Here is a 22,810-nt window from a genome sequence, read left to right on the forward strand (position 1 = left end):
TTTAACAGTCCAAAGCTCATGGTCTACAGTGCATGGAGCAAGGGTGTGTCTATATCCACTCAAAGTGTAAGAACAAACCATCTACAGTAGGATTCCACCAAACAGGCCTTGGTGCGATGCATGCTTTTACACCCTCAGTGTAACATTTTAGATCCTCAGTTGAAATTTTAATAAGAAATGCCAAGTGCAAGGTGGTAGGACACCCACGTCTCCATGTGGTTAAATTGAGTTATAACCAATCAGTCTGATGTATGTAGAGGTGTGTGTGGTTATTGTGCAGCTTGGTGTCATTTTCATCTGATTTAGTGAAGGTAGCTATGTCATGCTTTATGCATAATGCCACTGTGCTCTGACGATGCTGCTCTCTGGAACAGCTGCACAATGCTGAGAGCGGTACATGCACTCAAATAAGTGTATTGTAAGTGTATTTAAAACAACATGTGTCATGGTCGCTGGGCGGGAAAATGATAACTGCGTCAGTCTGAAACTAGCAAGGACACTTGTGCTTGCTGCTGCTTTGCGCCTGGTGTAAGACACGGCCCCCAGTCTGTAGCATTTAGATCAGCTTTCTCATCTAAAGCTGATTAAACGCAGACATCGTTTAGACACGTGACTTGTTCATTCAACATAAAAAACAAGATACAGACATCCACAGGAGACGAGGGATCACTGAGTGGTCTGATGAGTATGAAAATGATGTGAATCATGCTGTGGCCTTCACAGTCAGATCTCAACCCAACTGGACACCTATGGGAGATTTTTGACCACACTCTCCACCACCGTCATCAAAACACCACATGAGGGAATATCTTAAGGAAGAATGTTCTCACCTCCAGTAGAGTCCAAAGAGCGTTGAAGCTGCTCTGGTGCACATGTTTTCCCAACACTTCACTAAGACACTTTATGTTGGTTATTCCTTATATTTGTATGTCTGCACATTTTATTATGAAATGACTGATACCTCTGATTGTGCACGCCGGTGCTTTTATAGAGAAACATATTTTTTAAACAGCAGGAACTATAATCAAATGATGAGGATGCAAACAACACTCTCAACACTCCTTTGTAAAATCCCATTAAGCTGTAGTGAAGGGATTTGAGATCTAACCTCCTGAGCAATTTTGATAAGAAAGTCTTCAGGATAACCTGAGGTGTGTACGTCCTGAAATACTGAACTTCAGTTTCTCAACGGAGACAATTTCACCGAAGTAAAGGTTTTGAATGTTTGTGCTGTGTGGATTTTATCTTTTCATATTAACTTCTTGAGTTTCGGTTCAGCTGTGATGGTGCACTGTACCTGCACTCACCTGAAATCTCCTGTCAGTCAAACAGTTTGTGATTTCTGAGCTCGAGTTTCTGTGGATGGGACCCTTCTCTTTATCTGTGCGGCTGAGGTGGTTATCACTGCTGGGTTCTTCCTGTTTGTTTTGAACAAACTGTTTTCTGAGAAACAAACGTAGCTTTTGACTGTATTTGGCGGCGACAGTGCTGGGGTGGAGAGGTTCACAGAGAATAATGGTCGCTTGCTTGCCTTTTCATTTCTTGGCTGAGTTTTAATTTGCCACTTCCTACTGCTCCACCACATCCAGAATTTAGTATTTGAAAGGGTGTTAAAAGACTGAATCTGTATCGTCTCAATTGGTTGGGATGGGTCATTCTTCTCTGGAACAGTCTGACTGAGTCAGTTAAACTGATAACGGCAGGATTTTTACATAAAATTTTTAAGCACAGCAGCTTTAAAGCAGAAATATTCCTTCTTCTTCCTCTTCCTCTTCCTCTTCCTATTTCTTTCTCTTTCTCTGTCTTTTTCTTTCTCTGCAGGACCTCGATGGGCATCATGGAACCTCGGGGTGTTCATGTGTATCCGCTGTGCCGGCATCCACCGCAACCTGGGCGTCCACATCTCCAGAGTCAAATCTGTCAACCTGGACCAGTGGACACCTGAGCAGATCCAGGTACGCACACACGCACACACACACACACACACAGTATCAGTCGGTATCAGTCTGTACACATGCACACACTGTCACAGAAATGCAGTGTTTAGTATGCACTCTAGTGTTCCTTCACATGCACAGTGGATTTATGACGTGCATGTACGCAGCAACATGTGTACACACATGCACAGGGATTATTGACAACTGTAATACGTCTGTGTGTAGGTGTGTTATGGATAAGCTGCATGCCACATCGATTGAATTACACACAATGCATCTGGAAGAGGTGTTTGTGTCTGTGTGTGTGTGTAACTCACCTGAGTGTGTCAGTAATTTATTTAATCATTCAGTTGTTAGAATACCCACTTGTTTGGTGTGTGTGTGTGTGTGTGTGTTTCTTCAAAGCGGTGCCTATCCATCAGCTGAGTCTGAGTAGAAAGGGTCTCACTCTGAATGTTAATCACTGTTTTCAATGACTAATTAATTCTGGATGGCTGATTATTCCGACTCCGTCTCCTCTACTTCTCCTATCATCACCCCATTTATCACCCTCCTCTTAATTTAGCCTTGACACATGCGGCCAGTGTGTCTCTCAACTCTGTGTGTTTGTGTGTGAGCGGGCGTGCGTGGAAAGCAGTCAGCGGGGTTGAACTGAGTTGAATGCCAATGTGATGTATGAAAGAACTCGCTGTGTGTGACATGTTCTTAAAGGCCTTCTACCAATTACCCTGCTAGTATTAACACCATGATCCTTTTTCTTTCTTCCCCGCTCTCCTTCTCTCCTTGCAGAGTATGGTGGACATGGGCAACACCAGGGCCAGACAGCTGTATGAAGCCCACCTACCAGAGAGCTTCAGACGGCCGCAAACAGACCAGTATCCTCCTCTGTGGTCTCTCATTAATTCAACCCCACTTTTGCTTTCATAAAAACTCTCTTTGTCACTTTACATGTCAGCGCACATTGGCACAAAAACTCCCTGTCATCCAGCACTTGCATATAAACTGCTGTTTTTGCACTACATGTGTATAAAAACTGCCTGTCACTATACATTTGTATAAAACCCTCTGGAACCACATGTTAGAGCAGTTTTGCATAAAAGGCCCCTGTATCACCATATATGTCATGCTGTATTTACATACAAATCTAAAAGCTCCCTGTGGCCTCCTAATGTCACCATACATTTGCATAAAATGTTGTTATGTCACTACAGTTGTGTCGCGTACAGATGGGTGTCAAAAGAGAGGGAAAAAAAAAACAACATAAAGTTTTTGCTTTCATCTGCTTCCTTTCATCTGTCACCCACATTAGTGAGGTGTTTGGATTCAGCTTGAGTCTCCACTGGAGGGATAAACAGCATTCTCCTAAAATATTTTTCCCCTCATTTGTAGAGATGTCCTGATTACAGGGTTGCCACCTTCTATGTGAAGAAGTTGGCAACCCCCCTCCCCTCTTGGTGATGGATACATTTTTAGAGATTTCAAAATGCTGATAAAATAAAAAATATATCAAGGGTTACAAAAAATGCAGTGTACTACTGCTTTACAATTGAAGAGGCATGCAGATTACATGCAGCAGAGGGCCACGGCTCGGACTCAAACCAGGACCACTGCGTTTAAATATAAGCCTTTAAGACCTGCAGTCTAGCAGGTGAACCACGGGTGTCGGTGCCCTCAGTAACTGGTTTGGTTTCATTTGACATTACATCATTCACAGCGCAGGATGTGGGACAGCATTTTATCTTCAAATACGGGACGATCCCATATTATCCCATATTGTCCCATATTACGGGACAGGTAGCGACCCTTCATGAGCTGGTCGGGGTCACTCCAGGTATTTTAAATAGATCAGTATCTGCTAAAGCAATCCTGATCAAATTCCAGTCATGTCTTTATTGTACTCTACTGTGTTGTCCACCTCAGCATGGTTCTCCTTTATGCCTCAGCCTACAACCTGCAGAATTCTGCTGCGTTAGTTTTTGTCAGTGTGAGAAATCATTTGGGCGCAGCAGTGAGTGACTTAAAAGAAACATGCTGTGTCTCAAATCAGATACTTCAGTCAGTACTCTCACATGTAGTACACTGTGTACACAGTACACAGTATGCTCACTTGCGTAGTGCGTGAATTCTGACAGGGTAGTGTTGTCCCAAATCCCAAAACACTGCCATTGTGCACCCACCGGAAATGAAGATGGGAACATGTGACTGAAATTACTGCCCACCTGTCAGCTCCTTTGACTTCAAAATGAACATTTTACTGCCCTGCTTGTGACAACAATTGAGGACTATTTGTTCTTCCGCTGGCACCGAGGTGCAGTAACAGTGGAGATACTGAAGTTAGAAAATTTCAGTAATTGTGTCAACAAGACAATAAAAATGCAGCTTTTTAAAAAAAATACAGAGCAAGAGGTTATTAGTGAACTGTGACCAGTGAGTTAGCTCTACCGCATCAGTGGTGCATGACACTGATATGCAACACTTACGCCGGGAACACACTGGATGTGTGACGTGTGCGTGGCAGCTGCGTTGCTGGACTGTTGTGGCTCACACACGTGTGTGTGTTCACACTGGCTGCCTGCTTCACTGCTACAGCAGTTCTGTCTGTCTACATAGAGTCTGCAGGATACTTGAATGTTGGATTTCTGTTAGTTTTAAATTAATTTCTGATTTATTTTGACAGAAAACGTCTCTAAAATGTCACTGTCTCCACATGCAACTGCTAAAATGGCTAAGAAATATATTTATATTTTTTCATGTCTGTGTCATTTTCGGATTCAACCTAAACATAGACAATTATAGTGGAAGATGTCAGTTTTATGTAATATTGCTGGTATGATGTCAAAATGTCAACAGGTCCAGTGTGATCCAGTGTGTTCCTGGCCTAAGTGGGTGCAGTGTATGAGTCTAGTCTAATCCACCATCACTCCTGTGATGGGCCTTTTTCTGGGAGGAGAAGTCAGAGAAGTTACAGCATCAAATCGAACTCACTCATTGTCAAACTTCAGCTTCTTCTGCACAACCAAGTACCTCCAGCACCAAATAAGAAGTGACAGGCTTGCTTTGTTAGTGTCATTCTGCACATTTAAACAGGACACCTCCAGCAGCGTCTGTGCATACAGTGTTGTAACAGTGTATTCCAGTTTGCCCTTTTCCAAGATACAAGACAAGACAGCTGTGTGGTTAACACAGCAGCATATGTTCATATTTCCACCAGCAGACTGAAATAAATAATCTCCCAGTTTGAAATGCTGCTCTAATACCCTATCTTGTATCTGGCAGGCCCATTTGTGCGGGTGGTCATCATTCTTCACTCTTTTGAAGTCCATTAGTCGTTCTGACAGCAGCGCCGCTGGCTGAAAACAGCAGATAACAGACTCAGGATTAGAAGAGCTGCCGCCTGAATGTGTGTGTAAGAGTTTTCGGTGTGTCCTTCTGTGTTTAGATCGAGATTTCGGCCCCACTATTTACTGTGCTCGTGTATGCAAATGACAAAATGAGGTTTGATTCCCCAGCCATATTTGCTATTATGTTTTTTCTTCTGTATCACAGTATGTATGAATGTTTTAATGTTCATAACACACACATTCACACCTACACACACACACACACACACACACACACACACACACCAGTGTTGACTTTGTTATTGAGAATTTTACTCACATTATTGTAATGTAGAATTAGCCATATTCTAACATATATCTTAACAGACCTCATGTCTTTTCAAACACACCAACAGGTCTCATCCTCCTCTTCCTGTTGCTGACCAGCTGTCTATTTTGTTTCTGCCATGGATATAATCTTCCAGCGCGCAGTCAGACTGAGATAGAAAACAAGTCTATGATGTCATCCAGTGACAACAGCATAAAAGTTCACAAAAGCTCACAAAACAATGAAAGACTTTTTCAACATTTTTAAAGATTTTTTTTTTTAATTATATCTTTTCACCAAAACTGTTACTGTTTTGTAAATGAGTTGTTGGGCCACTCACAATACTTCCGCAGTCTACTAGTGGGCCGTGCCCCTCAGGTTGAGAACCACTTTTCTAATCTTCTTGGTTTCATTTATACTTAGCTTTTTTGATATTGGGCAGCTCCCTGAACGTGTTAATGTGGTATTATTAACTTCATGAAGAGCCTTTATTTCCTGCTCATTGTACTATAGGTTCTGTAAGAGAAAAGAACTTTTAATATATTAATATAGTTAGCAGCTAGTCTTCCCAGTTCAAAGTTGGTATGAGTAACTTTCAAAGCAGTCTATCCAGTGATCTGGTCATTAGCTCTGAATCTAACTAAGGATATTAAATATCTCACTAGCTCAAGTAGAAAGTCCTTAGAAATGAAGACACAGTGATGACCATCCAACCTTTTCATGTCATGCACAATCGTTATCATTACCACCATCACTCTTTTAATTGAGATGTTTTCATCAATCTTTACTGACAGGAATGTTATGAAATTTTATTCTGGGTTGGACACTCCCTCTATTTCTTGCTCTTTCACATCCCAGCACAGTGGAAACGTTCTTATCTCATGTAAAACTACCTACCTCAGCTACCTCAGGACCAAGAATAATGGATTCTCTGCTCAACAGCATGGCAGCAGTAAACAGGACCTCAATAGCAATAATAAAGCATATTAGTTTGCTCTGATAGTTGTACAGTAAAATAAACATGGAATCAGTTCAGCTGTGGGACAGATCTCATCAGAGCCCATATATCGGACTGTCATTGTGCACACATTTATCCTCTACAGCTCTTGCTTCTGTGCTGAGTATCTTAGCGTACCATCCAAAGTGTTCTGGTGTTTCTAGTCAACGGTAATAAATAAGCGTTGCGTTTGAGATGCAGCTCCAGCAGCCACACCGTCCCCATCCTGGCCTATCTCGTAGCCAGACTTGTGCAGGTGGTCATCATTTTTCAATCTTCTGAAGTCTATTACTCGATCTGACAGAAGCATCGCTGCTGAAATAGGGAGATAAGAGAGTCGGGATTAGTGCTGATGTAGTGCCTGGGCGTGAGGGAGGTGTGTGTCTGTGTGTCTGTATTTGTGTGTGTGAGAGAGTTTCAGTTCATGAGTATGGGGCTGTGCGCTTTATATGCCTGTTAGGGTATTTTGACAATGGCAGAAATCTGAATTTTAACAGCCCAACTATTGCTCTGTTTAAGTTAAGTTTTGAATTCACTTTGACAGAACAACATTGGCAAAGTCATTGGTACAATAAAAAAAAGGCCAGATCTAAATCTATCTATCTAGACCTAAACATGGACGTAGCCTCCATGATGTCACCCAGAAGTTTCTCAAGAGCGCTTTTGAAGCTCAAAGTGAGCTGCTCTGCCATCGCCATCTTGGCTGTGCCTGACTCCACCTACCTCCCCACTAATCCAAACATTAGCAAAGAGGTGGGGCACTGTGGAGCCGAGACTTTGGTGCATGCTGGTTTCATGGCAGTCATTTGCTCACCCACCTGTAAGTCAAAGCAGCGCACCCTCAATTATGCAGAACTGTAAGCCTTAATAAAATTTAAACACGTGAGTTCTATAAAAATTCACCCCATGAAGGAGGAAATTAGCTATATAGACCAAAACCATTGTTCACACCAGGCTATAAACATGTTTATTTCTGCTGTACAGTTTGACATTTCAAAATGGGAGTTGATCGGGATTTACTCATTTTTGGAGCCAACCGTAAGTGTTCATTTGAGGAACTGTAGTTTTTGGCACTTAAGTGTTGGTTTCTTCTTTCAGCCCCAGAAGTTCCCACTTGGTCTTTTACCAGGATTCTCACAAATGACATTTTGAGAGTAGACAAAAAAAAAATCAGACCATTGTGATTAAGACTCCAAGAAAGGCAGGAAATAAAAAGTATTTTATGAACAGGGTGGAGCACACCAGAATGTCTCCAAGTAGTTTTTACTCATTTTTCTCATGGAAGCTCATTATTTATGGAAACCAAACTGTTAGTACAACAGAATTAAAAAACAATTGTTGCAGACTTGGCTCAGTGAATGTGACAAGAAGAAAGATCACAGAAAAACAATGTATTATAATGAAAAGATATGTTATAAGAAAGATAAGCAATGGGGTGTGGGAATCAGCAGGTTTAGCCATGAAAGCAGTGCATGGATGAGTGGCATGTGCACTGAGGAGGTTATGTTTGTGCAGAAGCAGAAGATGATACTATACTATACTTCTATAGTCTGGATAGATGTTTCAGTTACATGAGAGAGTACAGAGCTTAACCTTGTACTACTAGGATGCCCAAAAAAGTCATGGACTGTAAAACCAGTGAGTTTCTAAATAAAGCAAGCTCTTTATGATTGTGAGTTATTATCTTACATTTGATGACTGATTGGCTTTGCTTTAAAAACCACTTGTAGACTCATGTATGGAAGTAGTGGTGTGAGGAAGTTTTAGTTCCTTCACATTAAATGACAAAGTCGTTTGATCAGATGCTCCTATCACCAGAAACAGAACCTTTCAAGACTACCTTTTCTTCCAGTGTTCCCAGACACTAGAGTATGTTGCTGATTTTATGTTGTGCATAATAGATACTTAGATATTTTTGTTCAGTGTTTCAGTACTTAACCCAAACCCTCAGAGCAGTGGAGGTCTTCATCCGGGACAAGTACGAGAGGAAAAAGTACTTTGATAAGGAAGCCCTGGCTGCAGCTCCAGTGAGTATCACCAACACTTCTTGTTTTTTACATTTTTAGTTTTGGCCTGTTGGTTCAGGTCATTGTTTTAATTGCCTATAGAGCTGCAGTGGCTGGATGCCATTTCCTGTGCATCAACAGCTGCTTGTTGCAGAGATTTGATGCAAATATGTTTGATGTCAGTATCTGCTAAGGACATAAACCAACTACCTATTGATGATCAAATATGAATGATTTCCTATCACTTGAACCTAACTCAACACTGCTTGAGTTGCTATACTGACTTCCATGTCAGTACATGGTTTGGCTTCCATCATGTTTTTCACTCATCAAGCCTGCAAGGTTTATATTTTTACTGCTGTTAACCTTTTCTGCACTTTACCACACTGGTGATGGTTGCTAAGCTCAGATGTGTGGAAAGACAGTGAAATCCTGCTCATCCCTGATGTCAGCCTGAACAAAAGAGTCTTATTGGATCTGATACAAAGTGTTGTTGCTCACAGTAAGATAATATCCTTTTAAAACACTGTTATCTGGTAATACAAGTTTTGGTAATATCAAGTATAAATGTCTCTGTACGTGTTTGTGTGTGTGTGTGTATCTGTCGAGACTGAACCTTCGTTTGTGTGGATGATGTGAGAGAAGGGATGTGATTGTGTAGATGAGTATGTGAGTGGGTGGGTGCACATTTCCTTTTCTAGTTTCCAGAGAGATTATCTCTGAGGTGTGTGTTTTTTGGTGAGTGGGTTGCTTCTATACTGTGTGTTATTTAGGGCGGTGTGAATGCTCAGCAAAATGTGTGTGATGCAGTGTGTGTGTGGGTGTGTGTGTGTACAGGTGTAACCTCCTGTGATCCCCACAAAAACTGACCATTGCAACCACAGCAATTTGACTCAATGATCATAATTTGTCTTTGTATCTACCACACAATAGAGGACTTATAAAAGAAAGAAAATACAAAAGAAAGTAAAGTCTGACACCTTTTAAAGACAATGTGTTGTGAGTCAAACACCTGACCACACCTCATTCTAAGACCAACACGCTCATGGGTGCTCAGATGGATGCAAGTGTATTTGCTATTTTAACAGCGTGGTTGTGGATAAAGATGTCAATATTTGCATTAGCCCTGACTATTCATTGGTAATAGCTATATGGTTATGGTTAAAATAACTAACTCTTGATAAGTCAGGTCTGTTTTTAAGATTGAACTGACTACATCTTCTTCTACTGTTAACAGCTCTGACTGTTGCTACTGGAACTAACATTAATATTAGATTCACGGGCTGCTTCACAGCCTTGAATACTGAGGGTTTCAATTCAGAGGCTTTAAGTTGAACCTTAAGGCAGTAATATGATATAAAGTTACATTGTGAGAACTACCAAGCTAGAAACTACCTGCCTGAAAAACCCTAAAAATGATCAGTGAAATTGTTTATGTAGAGAAAGAAACATTATTCTTTTTCTTTTTTTCCAAAAAAGATACAGCCCTCTCTATCTCTTTTCAAAAATCTAAATGATCCAGAGTGGTGTTTCTTTCTCAACAAAACATGTTTGCTCGAGCCTTTCATTTTTGTTAGTTATGCCACTTTTCTGTTAAGATAAATTAGCTGTAGCTGGCAAAATGTGCAAGCGTCAGTCATTATAACCAGAGAAGCTGAAGGGTACTGAGATACAGAGTTATAGAGAGTTTACCGTTGTTATGTAAATTTCTCCTCTTTTACACATTAAAATGACTTCTGGGTTATGTACTTACATTATCCCAAATGTTTCCATCAATTCTCAAACCAACGAAATCTGTGATTTTATTCATGGTAACAGTCCGTTATATTTGGTCATCTGTAAATGACATCATATTCCCCACACACGAGTTGGCGTTGTGGTTGCTTGCCAGAAGTTTTAAGCCACATTTTTAAGATATATTATACCTTGGTCATTTTCAACTTTATATTTAAACCAGGTGAAGGATTTTAGACCGGATCTTCAGTTATCAGAGAAAAAAGCTGAGCAAATGTCAGACACCTCAGCTTCCACCTGCTCTGACTTGTCCTATGTCCAATGAAGAGCCTTGCTCAAAAATCACAGATTTTTAAAGTGAAACTGCTTTATTCGTTGTTTCTACCAGTTCCAATCCCCTGGTCTGTTTGTTATGGAGAGGAGGAGACCTCTGTGGATAACTCTGCTGCCGGTAAAATCTTTCTGAATGTCTGGATCATAAGTTACAAAGCCTAGCAGCAGTCAGCTCCCAACCCTTCCCTGACGTCCTGTTTCCATCATACAGTGTTGGCGAAACACTGATTTTTAACATGAAACTGCTTTATTCAGTGTTTTCACTGGTTAAAATCACAGGGTCTGTTTGTTTTGGAGAGGAAGAGACCTCTGTGGATAATTCGGCTGACTGACACTGAAGAAATCCAAACCAGGAGAAGCTGAAGCCAATAACTCCCGAAGTCCCATGCTACTTCACGACATCACCAAATTCCATCTTTTGTTATTGTTTTGTTTTGTTATCGACTGAGAGACCCCTAGTGGCAAAAGTTACATACTCTGCGTTCCTATAATAATCACGACGCACAGTCAATGACTCAGTGAATTATGGTGCCAGGATGTAAGGTATCAAATGTTTATGAGAAACAGACACTCAGACGAAATGCTGTAAAGTAATATGAACAATGCAAAAGCTCTGTCAGGTGACAGATGTTTCTATCCTGACAGGCTCTCACTCCGAGGCTTCAAGCTGTAAGGAACACACAAAGTGAACACTGTTTAACAAAAATAGTTGCAGGGAAATGAAAACACTCTCAAACACTACACTACATTACATTAATGCAAAATGTCTTGTTCGCAGCAGCTCTCCTCTGGTGCATCTTCATTTCATCTCTCTGTCTCTTCCTCTCACTGTCTCTCTTTCTCTTCTACTTTCGGTCTCTCATTTAGTCTTTTTCTTGTTCCCTGTTGCCTCCTGCCTCTCCCTCTGTTTTCTCTGGCTTTCTCTGAAGCATTGCCAGCAGTCAGACTGTGATCTAGGATCTGTTTCTGCCACCCACACAGACGGCTTGGCTTTTATATGCAAATTAATTATTAAAAACAACTCATTATCAGTTTAAGCAGTTTCGTGCAGATGGAGAAAGAAGAGGAGGGGTGGGCTAAAGTAACCCTGAGCATGTGTGTGCATGTGTGTGTGTGTGTGTGTGTGTGTGTGTGTGTGTGTGTGTGTGTGTGTGTGTGTTGGTTTGACTTATCTGTTGAACACTTATAGAAATGAAGCAGTTTGTGTCTCTGGATGCCTCTTCACTGCAGTTACATCATCACACTGTAATGCATTTGTTTACCAGTGTGTTTGGATGATACTGCCAGTGGGTCAGTGTAAATACTGTAACATGATGCATATAGTGTGATGCAGATGCATTAAATGAATGCACTATGCCTTGTGGAAATGATCATTCCTGTTCTGGTTGTCTAAGGAAATAAGACTTAACCCAGATTAATGCTAATGAAACATTTTGACTGAATTCCACGATTCACTATGATTGTTACCATCTAGGGTTCTAGTTTTGAGCTGGGTAATGAGCTGTAACACTTTGAGTACAAATTAAATTGTGAACTACATAGAGTGCTGCAGGAAAGATGTATTTTTGTTGGCCTACCCCGACATTAGCACCATCCTGGTTCCCTCGACAACAAGCCAATGGGATTTTTACACTGTCTTTTGGATTAATGCAGAAAATAAACTCTGTGACAAACAAAAGTTTATGTTTCGTACAATAATTAAACATCACTTTTATTATTTTTGAAGCCCAAATACAATCACCAGAAATAAAAAGCTAATGTTAGGCTTTAAACCAACTATGGCACGGTCACATGACTTCAACATCACCACCGCTAAACGTCCAACTTGTAGCTTGATTTAGCTCTGACCTTACACAGAAGCCTTTCCTCTTGAAAAGTTAATAATAGTTTGCAAGGAGTGTGAGTATAAACAGAACAAGGCTGTAAAGATGGACTGGTGAGTAGATCAGTTTTCTCATTCAGTTTGATGACGTTTAACGTCCCCGACAATCTCTGTAGTCTTATTTAGACACTTGTCAGTAATCAGCCTTTTTAAAGAAGTAAACGCTTAAAGAAATCACAACAGTTTTATGTCCTAGAATAGAACGTGAAAATGTCTTGAGCTTGTCTTCAGGATGAGGGAACTGGGAGTGCTAACATGTTAACTAATCTCCAGGATTTAGGACTCATTCCTGCAGCACTCTGGGACTGACAGATACTGGAAGATGGCACCTGCTTGATTAAATTTGAGATGAGATGTTGCCACACTTTTGGTTGAGGTCTACTGTGAGTTTTACTTTTGTAACATTTGGTGAACAGCCCCTGCGGAGAGATGAATCAAAGGCACTTTGATTTTCATTTAGCTTTCTGAAGTTCTTGCATCTGTTCTTTTAATCCTGCATTAAATGTTATTTGTGGGTAACAGAACAAGCTGTAAACACAACACTGATGTACACTCAGGTGTCAGTTTATTAGGAACACCTACCTAAAACTAACACTGTCTAATAACACAGTGCTGCGATAAATCCTCCTTCATGACAGTTGTAATGTTTAGATTGTATTGAAACTGTTTGATTAGATGTTGATTCAACTTCATAGTCATTTCAGAGGCTGCAGTTTGTGGACTTGTTGATTTATTTTGGATCATGCAGTGTTTCTATAATTCTGTCCACCCCATTCATATGAGTGAGGGAAATAACTAACTAAATAACATAAAAACCTCCCTGTATAATGCATTATAATACATGCAGTGCTAAAAAAGTCAGCAAACAGACTGTGTCACTTTCACAGCAATATCTTCAAGTTGCTAACGTTAGCTAATGTTAGCCACCATAAGCTACTGATTAAGGCTGTAACAGTAAAACCCTGAGTATTGACCTAAGCCAGGGTATGTTTTATAGCTTGTCAGTTATTTTTTTTCATTTCTGAGAGGAGAGATTTGTATTTCTTCTTAAATAAAGAAAATAAAATTATTGTAAAAATAGTTTGTACTCTTCACTTACAATTTGGAAAAGGTACAGTTTTGGTATTATACCCAGTCCTCTTCCCACGATGCTGCAGATACTGTTTGGACATTTTAACATTTCAATTCTGAAACCACATGCTTGTTATAGTTCTCCTCAAACCAAATATATGACATTCACAAAGCCTTACTGATGATGACATGGACAGGTTCTAATGCATAAAGGGTTTGAAGTGCTGTATTTTTATTTGTTCTATGTCTGTGTACCTGTGTGAGAGGCCTATGGAGAGAGAGGGAGCAGTGTCTTGTAATGGACAGCTTGCAGTTCTTTCCTCACAGTGGAGTATGTGAGTGCATCCACTCCATTTCCATCGCCCATGCAGCATGAGCTCATTGTTCTGCCATCAGTGAATTAGTAGGGGTGTGTGTGTGTGTGTGTGTGAGTACATGGACCACAGATTATTTCAATGTTACAGGAATCAACAAGACATCAGAGTTTATCTTGCAAACCCTCTGTGATGAGCCCAGTGATTGGCCTGAAAATGTCACAAGAGAGCAGCACAGTCGCCCCTGAGGAGGGCTGCTGCCTTCAGCCTTATTTTCCTGTGTTAGTCATAGGGATGTCCTGTCCGCTGTGTCCACTGCACTTGCCAATGTTCAGTGTGTTCCTGCAGCCAGCTGTAGCAGCCTACCTTACTTCTGCCAACCACTGACATATTGTATTCTGATGTCAGTGGACGGCAGAGGAAGAGCTACAGGGAGAAGGTCGCAAAGTTCACTTTTGTTTTTTTTGTTGAACAGGAGAAAACTGATTTATTTCTCGTCAATTTTGATGGCACTGGAGAATCAATAGTTAAATTGGACTAAATGAGCAGCACAGACTTGATTTTTATTGAATTACTGGTGTCAGTTTTTATGGATTTCATTTGATTATTTTTTCCCACCCCCTCTTTGTGGTCAGCATTTCACCCCACTTCTGACCGTGGCCATTTGAAACAGCCATGGACACTTTGGCCTGCGGACGTCATGGGCACATAGCACATATCATTAAAGTATTGTAAACATTATATCTGCTTCACATCAACATATAAACATTGTCATCTTGAGCATGTCAGCACCTAGCACCTAGCGCTGCCTCCTAGTCTTATTTGTGACGACAGGCTTGTAGTGATTGTCATTGGTTCAACTGTTGGAGGTGATTCTGAGGAGACTCATTAATTTTGGTTCAAAATTAGCTGTAAATGTTGGTGTGACTGAGCCCTCAGAGTCATATTCAGCAGGATGTGGCAGTCTCCATGATACTGGATCATATGATAAGTCTACTTCCTTATTTTATAGCCCGAGCTCAAATTAATTATTTCAGATTATATTATAACTTGTTGGTTATAATGTTATTGTGAGTTTTTCAAGTGTTTCTTTTCTTTCTTACCAAGTGTTCATGTTTATCAGTTCATGGTTGGGCTATCGTCTGTGTTCCCTGTGGTGGCTGCAGCTGCTATTTACCTATATTTTGGATGTTTTATCAGACAGTGTTGTGATTATAAAATAACAACTTTTTTATCCTGTATTGAGATGTCTCCCTCCCTCTCTCTCATTGGTCACTCAGTGTGTGTGGTCCTGGCACGTTAAGGTTGTGCTGATACACGATGATCTTGGTGTTCAGAGAGATGGAGCTGATGACCAATGTCAAGCTGATATTTGTTCTTATTGTCCCAATAATGTTTTGAATACTATTGTTATTATTAGTAGTAGTTGTAGTAGTATTAAATTAATATTAGATTTAATTTGCCCCGCCATAGGTTCAAGTTGGCATCAACCAGAGGCACACACACACTCCGACCAGCTGAGTGGCATTAAAGCAAAGACCTGTTAAATATGCTTTGTGTCTTAGTTGTTGTCTCAGAACCATGGACAGCTGCAGCACTGACTGTACTGAAACAAAGCAGAGCAGACAATAGACAGACACACAGAACATCTCACTTAGTTGTAAATAGATCCCCCCCCAATGTAGGAAACGACACTGAAGTTAAGGGACAGTCGAGAGAGAGATCGAGAGAGAGCTGTCTCTACACACCCCTCTGTTGATTTGTTTTTGCTGAGTGATTATTGTGAAAGCTCTGATTATTTGTTGTTGCTGTGGTTGTCTTTCGGCTGCTGCTGTTGGGGTCACCAGAGTGAAACGGCATCCGCACAGTTAATTTGGCATATGTTTTTACACCGGATGCCCTTCCTGACTCAACCCTGGGTTCAAGGAGCCGGGGATCAAACCGCCAACCCAGGGATCAGCAGCCGACCTGCTCTACCACCTGAGCCTCAGCCCGTCATGATGCTCTGGCATTGGCAATTTCACAGGGTGACAACAGGACTGACTGTGGATGAGGTCGCCCAATCCTTCAGCATGAAAAGTTAGTGGGGTGGTGGGAAGAGTCTGGATCAGGCGCGACCCGGTAGAAACACATCGGCTAAAATCAAGTGAAGGATCAGGTGTGCAGGATTATTGCTTTGTTTGGATCCCCATTAGCTTCCACACAGTGGTCGCTAGTCTTCCTGGAGTCCACACACAAAAACAAATCACACTATATCAATAAAGCAGAAAAAAACAAAGCAAGCCAAACCCAGAAAATCGTTAACAACACTAACGTACAATGAAAACAAAATCAAGATTGTGACAAATGAAAACCACAGTAACATTGAGATCAGATTTATCAGATTCTGTTTGAGATACAAAAGGAATCACAAACTGGTTGAATTAAATCAAGGAGTAGTCACTTATACTTGTTAACAGGGATTTTTCATTTGTATCTGCAGGGAAAAAAACCAGCTGCCGTCTGCGTGTTTAGTTGTCGATCGTCAATCTGGTCGCTAATTGGCCCAAACCTGACTCAGCTCGAGAGGAAGTCTTCCATATTTAGCGACTGCAAGGGGATTTGCGACCCCAACTGTGCCACAAAATGTGGCTCAAGGTCACTGAGTTGATGGTGACTCAGGATTCTTTGAGAACACCGTGGCGTTATATTACAGCTGTACCACCTAACGCCATCCCTCAGCCGCCATAATTTTCGTTTTATTAGTCTCCGTATGACGATTCCACTTGACTTCAGTGAGTGTCCTCTGTAAGAGTACAAATGAAGCTGTTAAAGGTCTACCCAGCGGACAAATTTCAGTGAAGATGTTAACCATCTTTCTCTCTCACTATCTGTGCTCGCCACAGCAGACAGCTAGACACCGCTATCTCCAAGTCCTAATATCTATTCAACCTCTGTTCATCCTCTTTTACCCGGCTCGTGGTACTCCTCTTGTTATCTCTTCTCTCTTTATCATTTGGCCCTCCCCCACCCTCACCCCTCTGTGTTCCTTTCACTCCTCCTTCTTACCCTCCAGCCTCTTTTCTCTTTATCTTCATGATCAGCCCATCTGTCCCTGTTTAGTGCTGTGTCGACATCTCCGGCAGCATCAAAGTCTGGAAGAGGAGGAAGTTTTCAGAGTGGAAGAAAACCTTCAAGACATCAACAGAATAAGTAGGGGGAGAGGAAAAAGCTCTGAATTCACATCTCAGCTGCACTCCTTCCCACCACCACAGGCAACAAGAGCAAGCAGTCGTTTGATGCCTTAACAGCTGAGGAGGGAGGGAGAAGGATGGAAACGGAGAAAGATGAAAACTGGAGAAAACATTCTTCTGTTCTGCCTTCAGAAAGACACAGTCAGTGTTAGTTTCCACCCTGAGGCGCTTTAGAGAGGAAAGGAGGAGGAGGAGAGGGCGGTGGGCTGATGTTAGTGATGTCATCTCTTTCAGTAAATGCATCTCTCTCTGGCTGGCTCGAACAGTTTGAGGCTGGGTATTCAGTGTTTCTCACCAAAACACACTGTGTGCATCCTTGAGGTCCTGCGAATATTTGGAATGGATTTCCTTCATCATAAAACATTTGCTGCTTTACTGAAGTCTTTTAAGTCTGTGTTTACTTGTTAGCAGTCTTCTTCTTCCCTGCCTTTGCTCCATATGTGGGCGTGTTAACCTGCTGGTCAGTGGACTATGTATTGTGTCACCGCCTACATTCACTCATGCTCCACAGAGGGATGATGCAGGGATGATGTATCATTGAGGATCAACCCAGATATTGGCGTCATGCTGGTTCCCTTGACAAAAAGCCAGTGGGACTTTTACTTTGGCTTTTGGATTATTACAGAAAATAAAGTTACATGTTTTGCTCAGCAGGATAATGAAAACCATTTTTATGATTTTTGAAGCCTAAAGTCAATCGCTAAGGGCAAAAAGCTAATGTTGGGCGATAAACAAACTACACCACTGTAGCATAGTTTCAATATCATCACAGCTAAACTTCAAATTTGTGGTTTGATTTAGCTCTGACCTCTTCTACAAAAGCCTTTCCTCTTACAAAGTGAGTAACAATTTGCAAAAGGTGTGATGACGTTTAACGTCCCGGACAATGTCTGTGTCTCATTTAGCCACTTGTTAGCATCCGGCTTTTTTTTAAGAGATATAAAAGCTTAAAGAAATCAGGACTGGGGTATTTATTGATGTATATTATGTCGTAGAATAAAATGTGACCTTGACCTTATTTCAGTCATCTAAACAAAAACCCATCGACTGCAGGTGCTAAAATGCTGAATAATTTCTTGCCGCTCTCCATAGTGCTACTACAGGTTTATAACTCCACAGATTCCCTTAACGCTTCTGACAGAAGCAAATGCAGCCGAGTGTGTGCGCTCAAAGTGGTGTAAACACACTGAATCACTGTGGTCCACATCCAATTTGTGTCAGTGATAGAGATTGCACTAATGAATCATAAGGGCAAAAACAAAGTGGCACTTCATCGGGCTGTCACTTTTAATTTCAAATTAACACTATTACTTGAAACTATAAAAAATTTAAGATTTAACCTGTTACTGTTCTGATCAAATGCACAGTGTAAGTGCAGCAGGTTGGGCCTCATACTCCAGTGGGAGATGCTCATAAAATGAACTGTGTGACCCACTGCCCTGTCTGAAATCTAGGCAGTTGTTGTTCTCTTTGTTATGGCAGAAACAGGAAGTGAGCAAGTGTGTGGAAACATTTTGAGTTTGATCCCATACTCGTGGATAAAGGTACAGTTGTGTGCTGCCTCACTGTAATGTTACCATGACAATAGTTATAAAGACACAGGTTATGGTGAACACTGACTGGGAGCAAAAAATTGTCACAGCATCACCACACCTACCACTGTTTTCACCAGCGTCATGCACTTGGAGCTTTCTCCAACAGTTTGTGCGATGTGCCGAACAGCAGTTTAGCTTTGTTTGTATCTATAATGTTGGCAGCTGGAGAAATACAGAAGAGGAACTGCAATGATAACGTGCTTTTCCACTGATATTTACTCACAGCAGGTTAAGACTAAACTTCCTTTTTACTTTGACTTTCAGTTTTTCGACAAATCAAAATTAAAATATTTCAACTTTTGCCCCCTATTTTTTTTTTTTTCTGCAGCAGTGCTGGTCTGTCCTGTGTCATTTCCATAATGCCTTGGAAAATGAGTCACTCACATCTGGCAGAAAAGAAATGGGACGAACTTTGAGACACACGTCTGCACTGTTAATTTGTCATTTAATTGAGTCAGCGAAGGCGCCACAAATGAACAGAACAACAGCAATTCCACAATATTCTTCAAGCTGTGTGGGTTGCATTCAAATTATTATTAATTTGCATAAAGTATTTGTTGCCTCTCAGTCATTTTAACTTTATTTTTCTTTTACCAGAAACACTGTGGTTTTTGGAATAATGTGTTGAAGCACTCATACACTATATTATGTCTCAATGAAAGATTGGCTCAAAATAAAATTTAAAAAATGTGTTGTGACATTATAAAATAAATAAATTGTGACATTATGTTAAGGAGGCTTGGGCGGCTAATATCTTAATTCAGTCCAGACCAAATATTGTGATATGGTATTACATATATGTGTGCGTGTGTGTATATTATTTTTATGTTGTTTTTAATACATATTGGTATATTTGTATTTTATATTGCAGGTATAAGCAATGCTGCCACTAAACACAAATTTGTCACAGGCCATTGTACAACATACACTAAGCAAGAGGCAAACTGTGCAAAACACATATTGCAAGTGAAAAATCGTGATATTTGATATTATCAAATATTGAAAGTTTGATAATATCAAATATCGACCCAAGCCTAATGTAAAGTGAGCACAGTGATCAGAGATATTCTGAGCAGGCAGTGGCCCGATGAACAATAGTGAATAACAGGAAATGGATTCAGCAGCAAAAACATGTCATCAAGGTTTCGTTTCCTGCACAATGTCTTTACTGTCTGTACAGACCTAAGATTAAATGGTATTTTCCACATAGCTACAAGGTTTCATAATGTTCTGTGAGCCTCCATTTCACAATTTGCTCATCTCTGCCGACTTCCACGTGCAGCCCATAGTGTCGGCCTGTGTAGCCTGAACACAGCGGCTGTATGTGTGAAACATGTCTACCCAGACACCAAATGCAATACACACAACCAGCTGTCCACTTTGATGTCGGAGTCTGGTTTAGATTATATCAGAGCAATTAAAAACATGTCAGTATATGAACAGACCATAGCTCCATAGTTCTGCAGCTTGAACTGTTGGTTTGTTTGTGTTTATCGTTGACTGAGTGGGATAGTTGAATCTTCCACCACTGGTATTGGATTTTTTTGCTTTTCATGTTTGTAAATAGAAATCTCAGCCTATTTTACAGAGTCATTTTACAGCCGAACCTATTCTTTCATAATCACACTCCTCCAACCAAAACCTAATCACTCCTTTCATTTTTCAACCCCAAAATACACTACAAGAAAACATATATTTTAGTGTTTCAGAGACTTGATGACTTTTACTACTTTCTGGAATAATCAGTCTGTTAAACTGCTGTGTGGAGAGGCAGTAAGTGAGGACGAGGCACAGCTCTTGTGGGAGGTAGCTGCAGAAAGGCAGCGAACAGCCAGATGGCAAAGAATAAACAAGGAAGAGATAAAGACAAGGCCAAGGTGGTGTCAGAGCTGTTTAGTTAAATCTGTTAACTGACATGTCTAATTACAGGCAGGAAAGATTTAAGAAGTTCTGTGGAGAAGCAGCTTATGGGAGTTATGTCAGAGTGGATTGGTACGGATGTTGAAGACAGATTGAAAATGGCAGTAATTAATGTAAAAAGTGTGTGCTTAGTTTTTTTGCTGACTGCTTTCATGATAGATTTTGTGCGGACCAAGCTGTGGAAAGCATAAACCAGGCTTTTCACCATGAAAAAGAATCCTGAATTGAATTTGAATTCTTTTGTGTCCGCTGAACATAAATGCACTAATATGCCACGCATGCAAATGTGTTATTGGGAATAATCTTTTTTGTTTTTTTGACTTTCCTCCTTTCTCTATCTCCCTCCTGTCTCCGTCCATTCCTCTCCACCTCTTTGTTTCTCAGTCCATCTGGCACTGTGATAATCTCTGTCTGTGGAGAAATGCATATCCAGCTTGGCTGCTTTACTTCTGAAACAAGGGAAAACATTGCTGCCTGTGGACTTTAGTGCACTTGCTTTTAAAGCTGCAGTGATCAATATTTTTTATACCAATAAATAAAATGATTTTTGTAATATGTAATGGATCTCTCACAGTGATGATCCTACAGAAATTTACTGCTGAACTCAGCAGTTCTCGCTGCTTTATGAAGGTTTTTAGCTCAAGAATACAAAACAGCTTGTTTTGGTGGAGACCAGCTGAAACATTTGGTGGAGCCAAACAAGCAAGGTCACTGTCGGTGAGGGTTGATTACTGTGATTGGCCACGGAGCCCACTCCCATGTGCCGGTGTTACAAATTCTGTCTGCCAAGGACGGTAAAAACTTCATGGTTTTTATTGAAGGTCCAATGGGCCATCGATATGACAGGATTTCTCCTGGTGCTCTTTATTACCAGTCTGACTATGACAGACAGTTGTCAGTGTGTTTGGAGAGAGAGAGAGAGAGCAGGGGCTGAGCAATCGATACACTCTGCACGGCTCTGAACCAGTCTACACACTAAAATCAATGCATTATTTGAATGGGTTTTTTGTTAGATGGTTGAAACATGGTCTGTAGTTAACAAGACATTTTTTTTATTCTATGACATAAAATACATCAGTAAATAGCACAGACATGATTTCTTTTAGCTTAATATGTTGTTAAGCTAAAAGTGGCTAAATGAGACTAGAAAAAAAGAAATGTTTGTAGCTTATCTGCACTTCTTAGACTCAAGTGTGATTTGATCACATTTGATCAACAGTGGCCTGGCAACACAGGCAAAAATCCCACTACTGTCACTACATTTTGAAAAACGCGTTGTTAAATCCTCATCGATGCACATAAATATGTGACACTATCACCTTTTTCCATCAGAGAAGCCAGCGAGAAGGTCACAGACAAAACCACAAATACACAGATCTTTAAAGGAGCTGTAAGTTCAGTGTTAGCATTAGCAGCTGTTTAGTTACCAGTCTAGAGGAAACGTCGCAGGTTCAGCATCAAACTTCAGTCCTTTACTTATGAAGAGGAGCAGCAGCCATGTGAACTCTTGTCTCTACCTTTTCTTGCACTGAAGTTAGCATGCTAACCAACAAGTCACTTTCTGAGACCTACTGTGGCCTCTGCCCTGAAGATATAGTGCATTTTAACCGTATATATAATAGTGTATTATAACCTCTTGTCTTATAAGCGCAACAATGACCGAAGCTCTTGCAAAGCACCAAATCACCACCACCTGCTCCCGGCAAAAACCTTACAAATAGCTGATTTAATGTGGAATCAACAAAACTGTATAATACTGCCTTCATGTCTTTACCCCATCTCTCACAGTGCATCAGGGGTATGGTTACACAAACACATTCCACACATGTGCGCTAGGAAATGTGATGACAAAAAACAGCCTGTGCAGATCCTTAACAAGAACAGGACTAACGATGTGAACTTAAGTTCATACATGCAGTGCACGTAATGAGCGTCCAGGGTAATTTTTGGGCACATGTGCAGTCGGTTGCAGTCACAGTCCACATTGGGTGATGTCCGCAAAGGGGGTCCACGTACTTCCTTCTTTACCTGCCCAAGTACATCCTTGTACTTGGGCAGGTAAAGAAATACACTTCACGCGGACCCTCGGTGACCAAAAAATTGGCTTCATCCTCCAGCGGTGCCACTCTTTCTGGAGCCG

At 40.9% G+C, this 22,810-nt stretch overlaps 1 protein-coding gene across 10 annotated transcripts in view; it reads left to right on the plus strand.

The window, feature by feature from the left end:
* Positions 1 to 22,810, plus strand: part of LOC139623308 (stromal membrane-associated protein 1-like) — a 119,299-nt gene that overhangs the window by 21,140 nt on the left and 75,349 nt on the right. For all 10 annotated transcript variants that reach the window (XM_071481436.1, XM_071481438.1, XM_071481442.1 and 7 more), the window contains 3 exons: positions 1,822 to 1,955; positions 2,727 to 2,812; positions 8,534 to 8,609. In XM_071481436.1, the coding sequence (XP_071337537.1) occupies positions 1,822 to 1,955; positions 2,727 to 2,812; positions 8,534 to 8,609 (296 nt within the window). The remainder of the gene's footprint in view (positions 1 to 1,821; positions 1,956 to 2,726; positions 2,813 to 8,533; positions 8,610 to 22,810) is intronic.

The sequence above is a fragment of the Trachinotus anak genome, unplaced genomic scaffold (assembly GCF_046630095.1).
Source record: "Trachinotus anak isolate AG129_WGS33_773 ecotype Australia unplaced genomic scaffold, CSIRO_AGI_Tana_v1 ptg000007l, whole genome shotgun sequence".
Lineage (NCBI taxonomy): Eukaryota > Metazoa > Chordata > Actinopteri > Carangiformes > Carangidae > Trachinotus > Trachinotus anak.